This window comes from Hippoglossus hippoglossus, chromosome 9 (genome assembly GCF_009819705.1).
Source record: "Hippoglossus hippoglossus isolate fHipHip1 chromosome 9, fHipHip1.pri, whole genome shotgun sequence".
Classification (NCBI taxonomy): Eukaryota; Metazoa; Chordata; class Actinopteri; order Pleuronectiformes; family Pleuronectidae; genus Hippoglossus; species Hippoglossus hippoglossus.
The window spans coordinates 15,076,397-15,093,789 of NC_047159.1; the positions used below are offsets into that span (position 1 = coordinate 15,076,397).

Sequence of the window (17,393 nt, forward strand, 5' to 3'; positions counted from 1 at the left end):
GAAAGACTGACCTTGACCTCTTTTTAAAACAAAAATTCTGTAACATCTAACTTCTGGACTGCTAAATTAGAATTTGGGAGCTGATGTTTTTGTTGGATGTGGTGAGAATTGCCAAGAGAGAACGAATGATAAATATTTAAAAGGCTAAGTGATAAAAGATTGAAACGATCAGAGACACTGGGGATCTGTGTCATGAAATATGTATTTGAATTGGCCCAATGTTTACGACCCTGTGACCCACTAAAACACATGTTGTCTTACCCTCTCTGAATTTTAGCGCTCTCACTTTATCCGTTTGTGACAAGCATCAGAATGAGACTTTTTAATTGTCTCACCCTAATATGATATGTTTGTTTTCTTTGTTTATCACACCTAGACGTTGTTCTGAGTCAGACCAGTGTTAGATAACATCTCTGGCTGTTCATTTTCACTCCCATTGGGGGGAGAGTCAGCTGCCACGGGTCTAATTTCTCCTTTTACTATTAAGCCAGTAAAAAAAAAGAAAGAACAAAGCCCTCCACCCCTCTATGCTTGTGTGGTGCTGCGGTATTTGATATTTGTTTGTTTTAGAGGGGCCTGGGTACGGCTACAGTACTTTGTCTTCCCTCTTTCTTCTTTTTTCTTTTCTTTTTTTAAAAAGTTCATTACCATCACCAGAGGCGCCTCGTAGGGGTTAATTCAGCGCCGGGCTGGGGAGCGTCAGGGCGCGCACAGTGGGCTGGTTGTGCCGATCACTCCCCGCAGAGGCGATGCCCTTTTGTGGAGAGGTCTCTTGTCACAGAGAGGACACACGGCATTCAAAATCAGGACACGGGGACACAAAGAGAAGAAGTCCATTTTTAAAAGGCTCCATTCTTCCCCCGCTGCCGCTGGGTGTTGACTGTGGGTGTTTTGAGAGGATCTTTGTTGCGCGGAGAAAAGTAAAGAAGAAGAATACGCGCCGTGAACGGGCTGGGGGGGATTTTATGGACAGGGTTACTACAGTGCAGCTGATGCTGTCATCCACCACACCTCTGTCTGCTTTTCTCGGAGATACTCCTCTAGTTTTGGATGAGGAGCGGAACTTTTACGCACCGTTTTACGCACTGATTTTTCAACTCTCGACTGAACAGGAACTGTCACGATGAAGTTTTTCACTCCGGTACCTGCAGGATAGCAGATTCAGCCCGATCATCAATTCAAGGCAGAATTAAAGTTGTGGATATTTGCCTGAAGGATGCCCGTTGATAAATTCGCAAACATGGAGGAAAAACTGTGGATATTGGAGGATCTGAACATGATGTACATCCGTCAGATTGCACTGAGTTTACAGGTAAAAGTGAATTTCTCTACACTTGTCTCCCACCCTCTGCTCGCGTTTTCGTTGCTGTTGTCAATATAATCTCAAAGTTGTGGGGTGTGACAGTTGAGGAAGTGTGTGATCATGTCTCCAACTGTTTTTTGGACATCCTCCATGATTACAATAGCGGTCCTGATATAACTGAAATCTATTTCCAGACATGCCTGTCCTCCCAAAGTACAGTGCATCACTGTGTCACTGCCTGCAGCTGTGCCTCAGCTTGTTGTGATGCTGGTCGCATAATCTCTCTATGTGACAAGTCGAGCTGGTGTGGTCTCTAACCTTTACAGCAAAGTTCTCACTGACGGCAAAATAAGAAAACAATGTTGCATGCCTTCCACATCTCACTCTCTGTTTCTCTCTTTCCAACTGGGTTCATACACAGTACAGAGCTGCTGCACATATGGCGTTCATAAGTCCCTATTGGAGCGTGTGTTCATGCATGTACTTGTGTGTGTGTGTGTGTGAGTGTGAGTGTGTGTGTGTACTGTTCTGAGAAAGGATTCCATGCAAAAGGTTTATTATTTATGCAACATTTTCCCACATTTCTTCTGCAAATCTTCACAATCTCGTTAATGGTTGCAGATGAAATATGTGTCTGTCTTGTTCTTAACAAAATCCAGGGGAAGAGGAAACACATTGGAAATGTGGCAGGAATTTCAAAGGGAAATTCGAATATACTTTATTTGCTGGCCCCCGTGATCTGAAAATATCTCGTCTGTCTGTGCTGCAGCTGTTTAGAGATGTACAAACTGTTTTCTTTCTCACCGTGTAAGCTGAAGGATGCTCCAAAAGGCCTGAAGCAGTTTGACACGAGGGCCGTGTAACGAGAGGTGGTATCACTCACTGGTGGTGTGTCGTACCTGCCAGCAGTTTGGCACTGTTTGCATGTGTGAGGTGTTGCTTTGTTACCCGTGCCAAAGTGCCACAGAGAGTACCAGGCTTTGGAAAAGCACAAGAGGAGATGTGTGATGATGAAATAACACACACACATACACACACACACACCCGTCAATGTTTGTAGTTTGTATGAAGCCTCATCATTTCTGTTTCTTAGATGGTATGCTTCACTTATTTTAACTCATATTACACTATAGAGCCACTTGTGCTCAAGGATTCAGTGTCAAAGTGATTATCCGGAGGTGTTTGTAGTCATGATTGTCGAGACACAAACCAGCTATCACAAGGTCCTTCTCACTAACGAGTTGATCAGGTACTAATCAGTTTATTACTTTCTGTCACAGGGCCTTCTTTGATCCAGAACCAGCTCAGCTGACATGGTGGCACTTTGTCTGATTATTGAATTTTCTGCATCACGTAGGAACGCAGATATCAGGCCCTTTTTTCCGTCCGGAGCCCTTTGTGCATTCAAGCATTTTCTGCTCTTCGTCTGATATCTGTAAATTACATTACAAGGCCAGGAATGTGTAATAACAAGATGATGAGCCCCTTTATTAGCCATGTGGGAAAACTCTCTTGTCACTTCTCCCCCCCCCTATCCCAGGGAGTTCAGGAGTCAGGGTCGACACTTCCACAACAAGTGAGAATTTCAGGTCGTTGAGTTTGTGCTCGTCTTCAGCTCACGAGTGTTTTTGCTGGTAAACACTCGCTTGTTTTCTCACATGCTCGCTCACTGAAGTCACTTTCTCTTCCCTCCCTCCCTCCCCCCCAGGTCTCCTCCTGCCTGGGTGGGTTTATGAGACAGGGATTCTTTGTATGTGGCTGAGCTGCACAGCCCACAGTCTAGCTGTAACTTCAGCGTGCTAAGGATGCTTTCTGCTGCAGGGGCTTTTCATAAACGCCCTGCTGGATCATCGCAACTTACACTGTGAACCTCCTTGTGCTTGGTCCTGCAGCAACGTACAGTAGCCTAAATTTAAAAGTCACTCCCCACCCCTGCACATGCATGCTCATATACTGTCTGTAAAGAGGTACAACTTTTTCTCTGTGATGGCCATCTCAGAAGTGAGAAGCGTCTTTATTTTTTTATTTTTTAAAGCGAGAAGATCATGCATGTGCTGAGGTTCCAGCATTCCTCAGAGGGAGAGAGAGGTGTAATTGTATTATTTTCAAGCCCAGAAGGATGTAACTTTTCTGTTCTTCAGGTTTTAACAAGTCTGTTATAATAGGAGTAACTGCATTCTTGGCCCCACAGCTCTGTTTTCCTTCGCTCTTCCCCACCTCTCTTGGGAGGCCCATCATACAGCCGCTGCATTTCCGAAGCAGAAGTGTTAAAGATTGTATACAGGGGAGAGGTGGCTGATGGGAAACAGGAAATGGTCATGTGCAATTACTGTTTCCCACCGGGAGAGACAACATGATGTCACTGAACCCACTGCCATTAATAGACGTATATACACACCACTTCCTGTTGACACAGATCCGGATACACTCAGCGGTTGTTTTGTTTCTTTTCATTTACTTTATATTTAATGCCTCCCTGTTCTCCACGGCTCTCTTATCCTTCTTCAGCTCCCCGGGCTCGGTCCCTCTGTCCTGTCCCCTCCTGCCCATTGATAGCCAGAGGGCCGTAGATGGACACTTTCTCCCTGGTCTAATTTTAGCCCCCAGACTGGCCTTGACTTCATAGATCGTGACTTTGCCAGTTAAACGTTGACATTCGTGCAGGGGTTTCTGAGGTCATTCATCTTTGCCCGAGTTATAAAAGCAGGATTTGTGTTGGGAATGCCATCCTGTAGGCCAGTCATTGTTTGCCGACGTACAATACTTTCTCTGTGTGTGTGTGTGTGTGTGTGTGTGTGTGTGTGTGTGTGTGTGTGTGTGTGTGTGTGTGTGTGTGTGTGTGTGTGTGTGTGTGTGTGTGTGTGTGTGTGTGTGTGTGTGTGTGTGTGTGTGTGTGTTGACCACTGGAGCAGAGTCACCCTGTTCTAATCTGAAGGAGTTGAGCTCAGGGCACTAAACGGCTACCGATCATATCAATGATATCATCTGATGACAGATTAAATAGATGTTATGGAACAACTGCTGGCCCAACGGTAGCTCTTCCTCTGACCCTTGTTGACTGTTAACTCAGGTTGGAGTTTCTTGCCGCCTCACCCACGACTCAAGTTTGACCTCTCACACGCTCCCAAACCCTAAACTTAGCTGCGGCCATACCTCGGATAGTCCTGCGGATTCTAGACCCCGCAGGCAGGCATTAAATATCCAGTGGCTGGTCTTCACGCAGCCTGATCCCACACCAGTGGTCAAGCTGCCTGGGCCATTTGATTGGATATCATAAAGCAGAGCCTGTCCTTCGAGATCGGTGTCTTGTCCATTTGAAACTGCACTGACATAACTGCGATTGAAATATCTATTTTATATATCCACCAAATGTTTTTTGAACATTTGTTGTGGGCAGCACGGTGGCATGGTAGTTAGCCTTGTTGCCTTACAGCAAGAATGTTCCCTGGTTGAATCCCGGTCTGGCAAGGGTCTTTCTGTGTTTACTCAGGCTTCCTCCCACGAGTCCAAAGATAGGCAGGTTGGGGTGCACCCCACCTCTCTGGGTAGTGGCTCCCCCCACGACCCTCAAAAGGATAAGTGGTATGGATGATTGATGGATTGACGTTTGTTGTCATGCGTCTCAAGTGGCTATTTTACCATTTCCCAAAAGCCTTCAGTGTATCAGTTCTGCTAACAGATATTTTTCAGCTCACTCCCTTCCGACTTCAAAGATCTCATGCTTTCTAAATGTAGCAGGTCCTGGCGGGGCAAAGGCCAAATTGGCAGCAGTTAATCCCTGCCTGCTGTGGGACAGTTGACCAGTATCTCCTTGTGCACTGAGGCTGGACTCATGAAGCTGTACCCTGATGATGAATTTCCAGTGAGAGCAAAGGTTAATCCTATTTTTTACTGAAATAGCAAAACAGAGTATTTAAAGTTTAGAGTCAGTCCCATGGCTTAATTCTGGATTTGGCATGCAATTTCATTTGTAATATGTTAATCCTGGCATTTGCCGACCGACCAGGACCTTTCTGTGTGTAGTTTGCAGGTTAATTCTTCCCGTGTCTGCGTCGGTTTTCTCCCCCAGTCCAAAGACATGCAGCTTACTTTAATTGGAAATCTTAGTGTGAGCATGGATGGTTGTTTGTCTCTGTAGCTGCTTTCAGACATGCACTGAACTCCAGAGGGGCTGTATGTGAGGACACAAATGTCCAAGTCAGTTGCTCCGCACATCTTTGGGAACCTTTCCTGCCAGACCCCCAGTAAAATGCCCAGGAGATGTCTGAGTAAGCCCATTGGAGAATACAGCAGAAAAAGGCCAGGAAATTCCGCGAGTGAGTGGGCGTGTTGATGACATTTCTGAAAAAGATGTACATGTTAAGACACAGATGGATGAAGATGTCAACTCGAGACAAAGAGATTCAAGAGCTTTTGGTGATACAGTCCGATGCCAGTGTCGCTGTGATGTGAACAAAACCTGCCTGACCCTGACAATCTCCTGCTGCGTTCTTCATGTGAAGTGCAAACTCCAGAGAATATCCGGAACCAATTTTCTTGACATTTTCCAGAGTTCATGTCTGAAATCAGCTTAAATGTCAACCCTGTGGTGGCTGTACCCCACCTATCTCTCAATGTCTGCTGGGATTGGCTCCAGACCCTGAAAGGATAAGCAGTCTAGATGGATCTATGGATGTTTTAATCCTACTTTTCCTGTTCTTGCCTTTTTCCATCATCTTCTTCATTTATCATTCTCACCATCAATTTAATCATTCTTCATTATTGCCCATTTCTTCCATCCTTGCGATAAATGAATCCTTTCAGCATCAGAGTCATTATCGATAGATCCCTCCATGAAAAACCAGTAAGTCAGCGGTTAAAATGTGTGTATGTGCCTCTGCAGGAGTGTGTTAGTTCAGCTGTGAGGTTGTTTAAGTAGCCTAAGTTACACCAGACCTGCCCGCCGCATTGGAAGGTGTGCTAAAGCTAACAGCTCTCGCTCTCCTGTGACACAGGATACACAGCCGTGTCCGAGCCAACGCACATTCCTCCACAACGAACCACTTCATCGCACAACGCTCCCTGCTGAGCTCCTCTCTGTGTGTGTCTGTGTACCTCTGACAGTGTGTGTGAGTAAATAGTGAGTGCACGTGTAACAAGCCAATACTGTAAGCCATGGAATCGTGCGAGAGAGACATTAGGTTTATCACCCAGATTTTCATGCTGAATGCAAATAGCCTTTTCTCATTTGTTTTGAATTAGACGGAGGGGTGTCCTACAGTAGCGTGAAATCCTTAAGTAGTTAATGTAAATACCCAGGTTTATTTACTTGTAGCTATTATGTACATGGGTTTTAGTCCGTTTACAGTGTGTGTTTTTGTTAGCGTGTCTTTGGCATCAGCACCACGAATAGCTACAGTAGGTTCCAGGCTTTCCAGCGCCGTATGCCAAAATCAAACACGGTGTGTGTAAAGTAGAGGAAAAAGGAGGCTTTGTATCACCTCACACACACCCAGCGCTGCCTACTAAACCCTCCTCTCCTTCTTGGAACCACACATCGAGCTTCCTGAGCCTCAGCCATCCCTCTCCCAGCCAACATTGAGTCTGCTAACCACAGTCCAAACCATCTGGCTTTCCCCCGCTTCACCTCTTCACCCAACGCCTCACCCACCCACCCCCCTCCGGCGCTGCATACTCCCCGTCCGTATACCTCAGGCCTCACACCACCCATCGCCCCCATACAGCAGCTAGGAGGAGCGGCGCAGGTCTGAATGGGCACTCTGTGTGAGCAGGAACCAGTTAGATGCGGCGGCCTGAGCCAGCTTCCTTCAAAAAACAGCAGGCGCGAGCCAGGAGAGCGAGAAGGAGAAAAACACAGAGACAAACCGAGAGGTGCTGTTGTTGGAACGTCAGCCCCGACTCCCAACACCTTCCCGATGTCAATCACTTCCCTCTTCACACTATCTCTGCCTGAAACTATTCGATAATTCCACTCTGCCTTTATCTCACCTTTCGGCCCTAATTTCCACACACATTTATCTCACCCTTCAGCGTCACCTTTCTTTAATCCTCCTCCACACTTTCTGCTTTCACCTGCAGATGCACAAAGACACTTTTTTTTTTTACTGTTCAAAGCTAATCTTTTTTTGTAGCTGCAAAGAAAATTGGAACCATTTAAGCTATTTGAATTAACTGCGGGCCTTATTCAAATCGGCACAGATTGGATGTAAAGCAAGGTTTTAATGTAGCATGTCTGCAGCTCACGAGTCGCTGTTTTCAAGGGGGAGATATTAAAATGTTGTATTCCTTTTGTAAAACATCTGAACGTGTCCTGGAGATGCAGCTGCTGGTGCAGGCTTTTTAATCAGATGGCAGTTTTTTTAAAACACACATTGCGTTTAAAAGATCATTTGGTAACGTGTTTAATTGAGCCTGTAGATGTTGCCTTTGCGTTTTTCCATATGGATGCAATTTAGGGCTCATGTCTGTGTGATCTATTTGTGCACGTTCCAGCTTGTGAGATACACTCTGCACAGTGCACATGATTGTGGGCAGGTTTATGGTTGACGCTGCAACTTTATTGATCTTTGATGAGGCTTATTTACTGTATGTGGGGGGCATTTTATGTGTACATGAATAAATTCAGTCTATTTGTGTATGTTTATCTCCATCTGTCTGATCTCTGATCTTGCTAACCATCGCTGCACGCACGCAAAGAAAAACGCCATGCAACAAAGTAGGTGGAAGACAGAGAGGCGTAGGGCGAAGCAGAAGCTTTCAAAAAACAATTGCAACAAGAGGGCGACTGACTTATCAGTATTCCTATATCATCAGCTGATATAGGAGTCATATCGGTGAATATAGACATTGGCCAGAATTTTGCTGATATATTCATTTCAAAGTATTTCTTCTGACAGCAGCTGAGACTGTAGTGATTTATCAAATAATTTAGTTCAAAGTTTATCGACGCGAATGGGCAACAAGGTCGACTACAAAGGTGGTGATTTCTGCAATATAAGCAGGGATCTATATTATATCGGCATCCATGTTTGCCTTTAAGTGCGTAAATGAAAACTTTTCTTTTCCAGAATAAACCACGCAGAAAAGATCTGAATTAACGTTTACATTTTACTTTCTTTTTGTTTCTTTTATCAAGTGATGTATCAATCCCCAAAATGTTTTACTCAATAATATCAGTATTGGCATCGGCCCCTGGAAATCCATAGCAGTCGGGCTCTAATTGCAACCATTAAAACAATCCAGTCCCCAGTGCTTGTTCCTCTGGTCGCATCAATAGCTCCACCAGCACAACTGTAACCTCAAAGTTTGTGTCCTTTGGTGCAACATGACTGTGTGTTCATTGTGCAGTTAAGCAGCAAGCCAAAGTGTCTAATTGAATCACTGCACACTGCGGGATCCTTGGCCGCCGAGTTCATGCGTGCACGTGTGTGTGTGTGTCACTGGCGGGTGTGTGTGTTTGGCAGGAGGAACGACTCTGTCAGCGTTTGGAGGGCTGCCTTCTGACCATCTGAGATTCTGCTTTCATCAAGGACAAGACAGGATCCCTCCTCTTTCTCATATATGATGTAATGATGTTGTTTTGTCTTTGTCTCCATGTCTAATTTCCCGGGCCTCTGTAAGAGACCCAGCAACATCACATGTTGAAAATGTTGGATTAAACTTAAAGCATGAGAGCAAGCCAAGCAGATGGCCTCACAGCCTCTAACAAAAGCACAGAAAGGCAAGACGAGACCTCTGTTGGTGGAGGCCTGGCCTTGAGAAGATGGATGACTTTGCTGTTAAGGAATATCTACATGCCAAAGGCGAACTGTCACGGGGGAATTCCAGGGTTTGGAGGCAGGTCAAGCAGGAGCCGGGGCTTACGGCTGGGGTAGATCTGAGGCCTAAGGTTTCTGAAAGGGGCCTCTTGTTGTGGTATGAGGTGTTGAGAGGCATGGCTGAGCTGTTCCAACCCCCAAAACAACAGCCCTGTCCTCAAAAAAGCAGCCTCTCTGTCTCACCATGATGAGATCAGTGGAACAAACAGCTCGAGCTGGATGATGTCATGTTTAGGGCTCGAGGGTCAAAAGCTCAGGGTCATGTTTAGGGGAAGATGCGTGTGTTTCTCTGGGTAGAAGAGTGAGATTTAAAAAACACTGAAAGTTGGATAAATTTGACACTAACATTAGCACACATACACATTTGACTCTGTTACCCTCCATGTCCTGCTTCACCTCCTCCATTAGCAAAGCTATTAACCGAGAGCCTCATCAGAGTGGAAGGGTGTCCAGGTGGCAGTGTATGTGTTTCTAATCCTGTTATCATTAGGAGATGAAAAGGTTAATCCACCTCATCTTCAATGGGGCGGACTAAGAACCTGGACAGGGATTCCTATAGAGCAGTGACCGCACACTTTTAGAATGGCTCAGGTTCCGGAGGTTAATTTTCCATTTATTTTCTCGTTAACGTCTCAGGAAATTCTCACAATAAACCAGGCCGACCAGCTACGAGATGACTCGTGACCATAAAACATTTGATTCAGAGCAATAATTGGAAAAGGTACAAGACCTTGTTCATAATTTTTTTTTAAGAGTGAAGGAACTACGCATCCCATAAATATTGCAAATGGTCCCTTTCCAATAACTTCTTCTTGATTTTCACCTTGTTGTAGTGATTTTCCCCTTTTTGGACTCGTTTCCTCATCTCTAACTGCAGTATGTTATGATGATCATAGCTGCTCTGTGGTTAACGGAATGTAACTCTGAACAATCCGGTAGTTAACATGATTACTTTTGCGGTTGTTGTGAACATCTCCATGGAAGCAGCGAGATCCACCAATCACAGCCATCACTATTACCCCTGAGCATTGTGGGTAGTGTAGTATTTCTCCTTGACATTACGAATAAAAAATGTTATTCTTAAAACGCAGTTGATATCATACAGACTTGTGGCTTCTAGAGGAGCATATGAGATTGTTTCACAATCTTGAAGCTTGTGGAAAATCTGCCTTGGATGGTTAAAATATTCAGGGTCATCAAAATCTCTATTCAGAAAATGGGATTTTTACTTCCAGGACCAAGGGGTTGAGCTCTATTGGTCCCCCTCTGAAACACTGTGTCATTGGTCAGTGTGTCACTGTTGGCTGTTATGAAACTGCAAATGCAAGTTTCTTGAGGCCCTATTTTAGGCCCATGCAAAAACACACACACGGCTCATGTCCGCACAGTTGGAAACCGCAGCTGTCACTGTTAGAGCCGCTGAGACTGACAGTCAGTGTATATATATATCTATGAATATGATCACTGTTGATTTAACTTTCAAAATTCCAAGGTAGAGTTTACATTAGCGATGCAGCTTGTCTCATGGTGAGATTTCTCATTTTGCTAATGTTGATATGAAATATAGAGATAATGGAGTGGTACACACTCAACACGCACAAACACACACAGTTTTATTTAGATTTACAGGCTGGTTAAATTCCGTGGTCTACTTAGTATGTAAGCTACCACTGCTATGAGAGGGGAACGACTGATGTTACATTATAACAAGCCTGACTAACTCATTTACGTGATGTTGATATCATCACTGTTTGGTGTCAGGCTCGAGTCCGCTCCCAGCATACTTGAGGTTAGAGAACAGTCATGTCCGTGACCTGTTGTGCAGCCCCTCAGGCTGCCTGACGCTGGGAAGAACACAAGTCTCTACATGACTCTTGTGCCTGCTCCATGACAGGCACCTAACGACATGGACACGGTGTCTGAGACACGAGGTGCAGCTCAGCAATGAGCATAGAGAAAAGGGGTGTGTGTGTGTGTTTGTGCTGAGGCTCCCATACCCTCATATGACCAATAGGGGGCTAATGATTTTTTTTTCCTCCTCCCACGTCACATGTGAAAACAAAGGGCATTGTAGTCATATGAAATACAAAAATACAAAAAATGTTGGATAAAGGGAGGCAGTAGATATTGTTATATAGTATGGCTGCACAATCAACAAACAAGGATTGTAGTTTATGTGTTATAATAGTGGGTTTCCCAAAGTTAATGGTAAATGGACTCTATTTAGATCGGACCTTTCCAGTCTCATTGACCACTTAAAGTGCTTAACAGTACAAGTCACATTCACTCATTCATTCACAAATTCCTCACACACTATTCATACACTGTCGGCACAGCCAATAGGGATAATTTAGGGTTCAGTATACTGCCCAAGGACACTTCGGAATATGGACCGGAGGCACGTGGGATCGAACCATTGACATTCTGGTTAGCGGACGACCCTCTCTGACCCTGAGCCACAGCTGAAGAGAGAGTTTTATTAAAATAAATTTAACTCAACCATAGCAGCTCTTGTATGCTTATAATGTAGTGTAATCTATATACTGCACCAAATAACTGCAACCATTGTCTATTAAAAAGACACGTCAGTGTAAAAATAACAAGAATAGAAAGATGTCAGTCCCTTGCACTTGAGCTCTTCCTCTCAGCACCTTGTCATAAAGTTACTGAAGCTTATCCATATGCATCAGTGGCTCCTTCGGGTCAGTTTATGTGAACATGCCCCGAGGCCTTTCTTAAAACACGGGGCTGAGAAAAGGTCTAGAATATGTGAAACAGAAACACAGGTCAGTCCCTCAACAGCCACCGGATTCAAATCTGCACAAAACCAAAGTGTAAACCTTTGTGAGCTTATTCACTGCGCAGCTACTCCTCGAGGCAATAATTGGATTTGTGATTTCATTCTTATCCAGCTTCAAATATCTAATAAATAGATAACAGACTGAGCAGAAATAGGAGGTAGAGAGACACAATGCTACAGTGTGAATAGTAGGAAGGAAGGGATTTTGAGGATGTACAATAGCAGCAGCAGCAGCAGAGAGGAAGAGAAGCACGTGTTCGCGAGACGCACTGTTGTCAGTGAGTCAATAGGAAATGCTTGAACCTCAGAGGGAGAGGTGACAGTCTGCCTGGAGGAATGTCCTCTCATCCTGTGAACTGCAGTGTAATGACACTAGAATGATGCCATGGCTCATTCAGCTGGTCCTCCCTGAGTCATGCAGCATGGGGAAAACTGAAGCAGACTGTGTGCGTCACCAGTCTTTAGGCCTACCTAATATCCAGATTCAGCAGATGTGCTGTTCTTCGGTCAACTAAACATTCTCATTTACCAGGTGTACACGGAGAGTTTAATCCACCTCTTTGCGGATGCATCTTTGTATCTGTGCCGTGCGAACCCCCGACTGTGAACTGTGAGTGTAAATGTGTCTCTGACAGCACTTCTCGCTGGCCGGCTCCCTGGTGCAGCTACTTGCTGATGAAACCTTAATCTGATTAACGGTTGGATATTTACAGCTCTAAGTCCTGAGTTATCAAGGCTCATCTTGTTTTGGTTGGACACGTCTACTCACACAGAGATCGGGGGGAAAGAGATTTGGATCATTTCAAAAAACAGCGGGGGGTTTGTTTACATTCTTGTTAGGGCTGGTTTGAATCAAATCACCATTTCTGTCATTTCTACTTCTTGTTGGACTCTAAATAGCCCAAATATCTCCACACTACAGAATTCCTCCGACACTTCGACATTGTTCTCGTCTTTTGAGCCTCGGGCTGCGTCTGTTGAGGTGTCGTCTTCGGTAACGCTGTCGCTCAAGATTTCGTTAACATTTTCTGCACGTGTGCTGCTACTGGCTGCTGCTCCAATGCTCTGTGCTGTGGGCGTCAACCTAACCTGACGTGGCTGTAACTCTATTCCAGCCACATGATTGGTTCGGCGTGGCGCTATTCTCATTATCATTGGCTGTTAGTGTTGCCTGTCAAAACATGGATGGAATGAGTTCTATCGACGTTGTATCGACCATGTCTTATATTTCTATTGAGTCAAGGTTATTTTGCGATAATTCTCTTTATCGTTATATATCGCCCAGCCTTAATTCTTGTTATCATTCATGTTTGATGCTTTTCTGGCCTCTGCTCTCGCCATTAAGTGAATTTCATGACAAAGTAGCCCCTCCTCTGTTGTCCTAAAGAGACATTTATTCACATAGCCACTTCTACAGATGTATTATTGCACCATTCAGAGGCTGCACTTTGTTGCTGTGTTGCTTTGAGCTGAGGCTGCCCACAGACCAACTCTCTCCTCCTCCATCCTGATCCTCCCACACGTCATCTGCTGCATCTCTGAACTGCACGTCTCATTGCACTTCCTCCACAAACAACACACAACAAAACAAGTGTTGAGATTGTATCTTTTTTAGCTCTGTAAAACAACCAAAATGGGAACATTGTTCGAGGCACCTCATGTTTTGCAAAAATATTTCCTGGTCGCTCCATTATTAGTTTTCCAGTTTCCTGCAGCCAAACTATCGGTCATATTCACCCTAACCCCTTATTTTTTTTCCCACACTTAATTCCAGCCGGACTCATCTGTGTTTTCCGTTTCCACCTGCCCACAAATCACTCTCATACATCACCGAGCCGACAAGGGGACACGCTCCGCTGCACAGCAACTTCCTATAGTGTGCTCATTTGGGCCAGGCAATAAGCAGAGCACAGACAGAGGGAAGGCAGAGGGAGACTTTGTTTTATGTTACTGGGGATGATAAATTGCTCTATCAGTAGAATTATATGTGCAACAAGTGCAGACTAATGGCAAATGTTATTTGTGCACACTGTAAGTGTCGTTTATGGTTATGTAATTGACATTTCCACTAAATTATCATAATACGCCTATGTGTTGTGGGAGGAATTTGACTTATGTTGGTAGCATAGTAACTGTATTGTAATGCTTAAGGCTTCTTTTTTGTATTAGTGAAAAATCTTCATAATATAATGACATAATTGTATTGGAGAATGTTTAATAGTATATCTCACCTGAAATACGAAATAGCATTATTAGCAGTGGAGGTTTTTCTGTGATTGTTTTGGGTCCTGCAAATTGATCACAGTAATGAAACACCAAAGGGCATTTTGAGACTGCCCGTGAATTTAATGTATGAACAATTTGACAAATATTGTAGCTGCTTATTTCGTAATAGTCGTGCTTTGGAGCAAGCGAGGACAAGCCTGTAGCTGATGTGCCGCTATGCAATCGGCATGTTGACCGGTGTCTTGTGTAAACAGTTGAGTCATAACTTCCAAAAAAAGAAACTGTGTTTCTTTTACCCACTGTGGGCGGCGTAGACACTGTGCAGGGCGGCCACAGTGGATTTCACTCACACTCATGCAACGTGCCTCAAACTGTGGCCAAACTCAGGGCTGCCAAATCCTTCTTATGTCACTTTCTCCCAAATTGCTGAGACTTTATGCACATTTTGTATTTCTATTTTTCGTAACGAACCCCCCTGCATGTGAAAGGAAACACCGAAATACAAGTCTGTCACATGCATGTCTCTGACTAACATCACCTCGGTTATATTTATATCTGGTGAACGATGACACTGCTCCAAAGACATTGCTGCCAACGTCCCCGCACGGGAAGCCCTGGAGGGTCTGTGGGCACATGCTTTGAGCTTCATGTGTCTTAAATGTCAATTCACTCCCCTCTGCTAGAGATTATGGACACACTGACACACACACACACACACACACACACACACACACACACACACACACTGACACACACACACACACACACACACTGACACAAACACACACTGACACACACACACACACACACACACACAATCCCACGCACCCGCCTCCACAGAATTGGCTCTCGGTTGGTCCATCAGTCTTTATCCCTCCTTGTGCTGGCGGCGGTGGTGGTGTGCGACTGTGCGTGCGTGCGTGCGTGCGTCCGGACTGGAGCTCATGCAGGAGCTGCTCGGACACCGACGACGTCAGTGATGAAGATGAGGCGGATGACGATGAAGACAACACAGAGTGTGGCTCAAACACATGACCGCTGTCCTTCCCAAATTGCCAAGAGTGCTGTTTGCGTTGTGTGCGCGGACCCTTGACAACTTCAGAGGTTACAGCCGGCAGCAGCAGCAGTGTCGGGGTTTCCACTGGATATTTCCTCACGTCTTGCTCATAAAAAAATCACGTCTTGCTCATGGAAAATCTGAGTTAAGGTGTTACCATTACGCGAGGTGTGCGCGACGTTGGACGGACCCTGGCTGTTGTTGCGTAAAAGCGCCCGTGCTGCCAGTTTTGGAGAGTTGTGACGCGCGGTGTGCTGCTCCAGGATGAACAGCTCAAATCAAAGGGTGAGGTCGCACTTTTTCTGTTTGTTACCGAATGATTTGAAGTTTGAGATGAAATGGGGAGAATGTCACGTCACACTTTGGGCTTAACTCGTCACGTACGCTGATCCCACAGTGAGCCGCAGAGCAGCAGCGGCTCTGGGGACATCTCAGCTGATGTCCTCCTGTTTACACGCGAGGACACGCGACGTTCCCACTGAAAACCCTGATGTTTTAAAGTTGCCTTCTTTGTCTCGGACGTCTGTCTACCTGTCAAAACCCAATCCACGTGTATTTTGAATCTAAAAGATATGATGATGAATTCGGCGCGTAGCTCATTTCAACCAGCGGATTTGATAAATGAAATTCCAACTTTTAGAGTTGGTTCACGCTGTTCTTCACCACGTTTCTAAGTGGAGGAAGGCTGAGCTAATAATAGATGGACCACTTTTAAAAGATGGATTCACCAGGGGGGTAGTGGTGACATTTCTGTCTAAGGTATATGCCGAATTAAAGAGGGCTGGCAAATGTTTTGTGTTATCTTTAAGTTACCTTCTCCAAGTTAGTCTTTTTCTAATAATTACATTTTATTATAAATTGCAAGATTTTAAAATGGAGTACCACTAACATTTTAGGGCTAGACGATATACCCTAAAATGTTATTAAGATAAAAATGCTCATATTAGTCCATATATATATGATAAATGCTACATTATTTCTTTTAAGTTTAAAAACAGATTTTGCTGCTGAGTGAAGATTTTACATTCTTCTTTATGAGAAACTAGATAAACAGCAAAATATTTTTGCCAATCTGATCAGTCACGTGTAATACCTCCTCACTGTGCTTGAAAAATGTAAAAGCAATACATTGATGGATATTGTAATATATGAAAATTACACTGCGATAATTTCGTCCTACAACAATCAGACATGCCTCTTTACGCCAGGGGACAGATGTCGTTACATTAAAACATTGATTCAATTTCCTGTGGACATAATAAATTGATGAACAGCATCTAATGATTTTGTTCCTCTGTCACCTTAAGTAACTCGTTGCTCTTCCTGGAGTAAATGGTGACATTAGTTGTAACTATCAATCTCTATGTTGCCCGACAGCACCGTGACATGTCCTCCAGCCTCTCAGAGTGAGGGACAATGTGACAACCCAGGGAGATTACTGCAATAATGACTCACATCTCCCAGTCATCAACCTTTCCCCTCTCTCGTGAATAAATCTTTCCTTAACGCCTTGAGTTGGGTGCACAGAAAAAGCCGTATTTAGATTGAATTCTGGGGAAGCATTCGTGTTTCAATGTGAGAATATTACGCTTTTTTGGAAATCCTTTTTTTTTCTCCAAACATCTTAAAACGACATGGTTTTGGCAGAACAATGTCGGCGCTCTGTGGACGCCAGTCCACACAGCAGAGACATGTCTGTTATGAAGTCCTGTTTCTATTTAAGGAAGAAGTTCACCATGATTTCCATTTAAACACACACACACACACACACACACACACACACACACACACACACACACACACTCTCCAAACCTCAGAGAAATACTAAAAAGAAAGGACAGCCACCAAAAAAGGTTTTCCTCAACATGCTGTCCCCTCGAGAGCGGTGGCCATAGAACCTAAGTGTGTGTGACAGGCAGTCATCCTGGTGTCTTTGAGTGTGCGGACATTTCAACGACAGACCTATACTTCCTATAATCAACTATTTTATTTTAACTTGCCACTGAAACTCAATCCATGCTCAGATGAACCAAACATGGCTGCATCTCTGTCTGTTGATTGGCTTCACTTTAGTTAATAACAGGCTGCTTCCTGACGTACGAGAGCTATATAGTTTAGATTTTGGCCTCATGTTGATTTCAAAGGTCACCTGCATCAGCATCAGTCAGAGACAAGAGACATGGCAGATGT

General features: G+C 44.5%; 1 protein-coding gene across 5 annotated transcripts in view; it reads left to right on the forward strand.

Annotated features, from left to right (window-relative positions):
- rtkn (rhotekin) overlaps window positions 1-17,393 on the forward strand; it is a 64,618-nt gene that overhangs the window by 18,433 nt on the left and 28,792 nt on the right. The window contains exon 1 of one of the 5 annotated variants that reach the window (XM_034595170.1): window positions 704-1,312. The exons of 2 other annotated variants lie outside the window; for them this stretch is intronic. In XM_034595170.1, coding sequence (XP_034451061.1) covers window positions 1,217-1,312 — 96 coding nt within the window. In that variant the 5' untranslated portion in view covers window positions 704-1,216. Of the gene's footprint in view, window positions 1-703; window positions 1,313-14,979; window positions 15,489-17,393 lie in introns of those variants that run through there. 2 more of the 5 variants (XM_034595171.1, XM_034595174.1) reach the window with 2 other exon arrangements.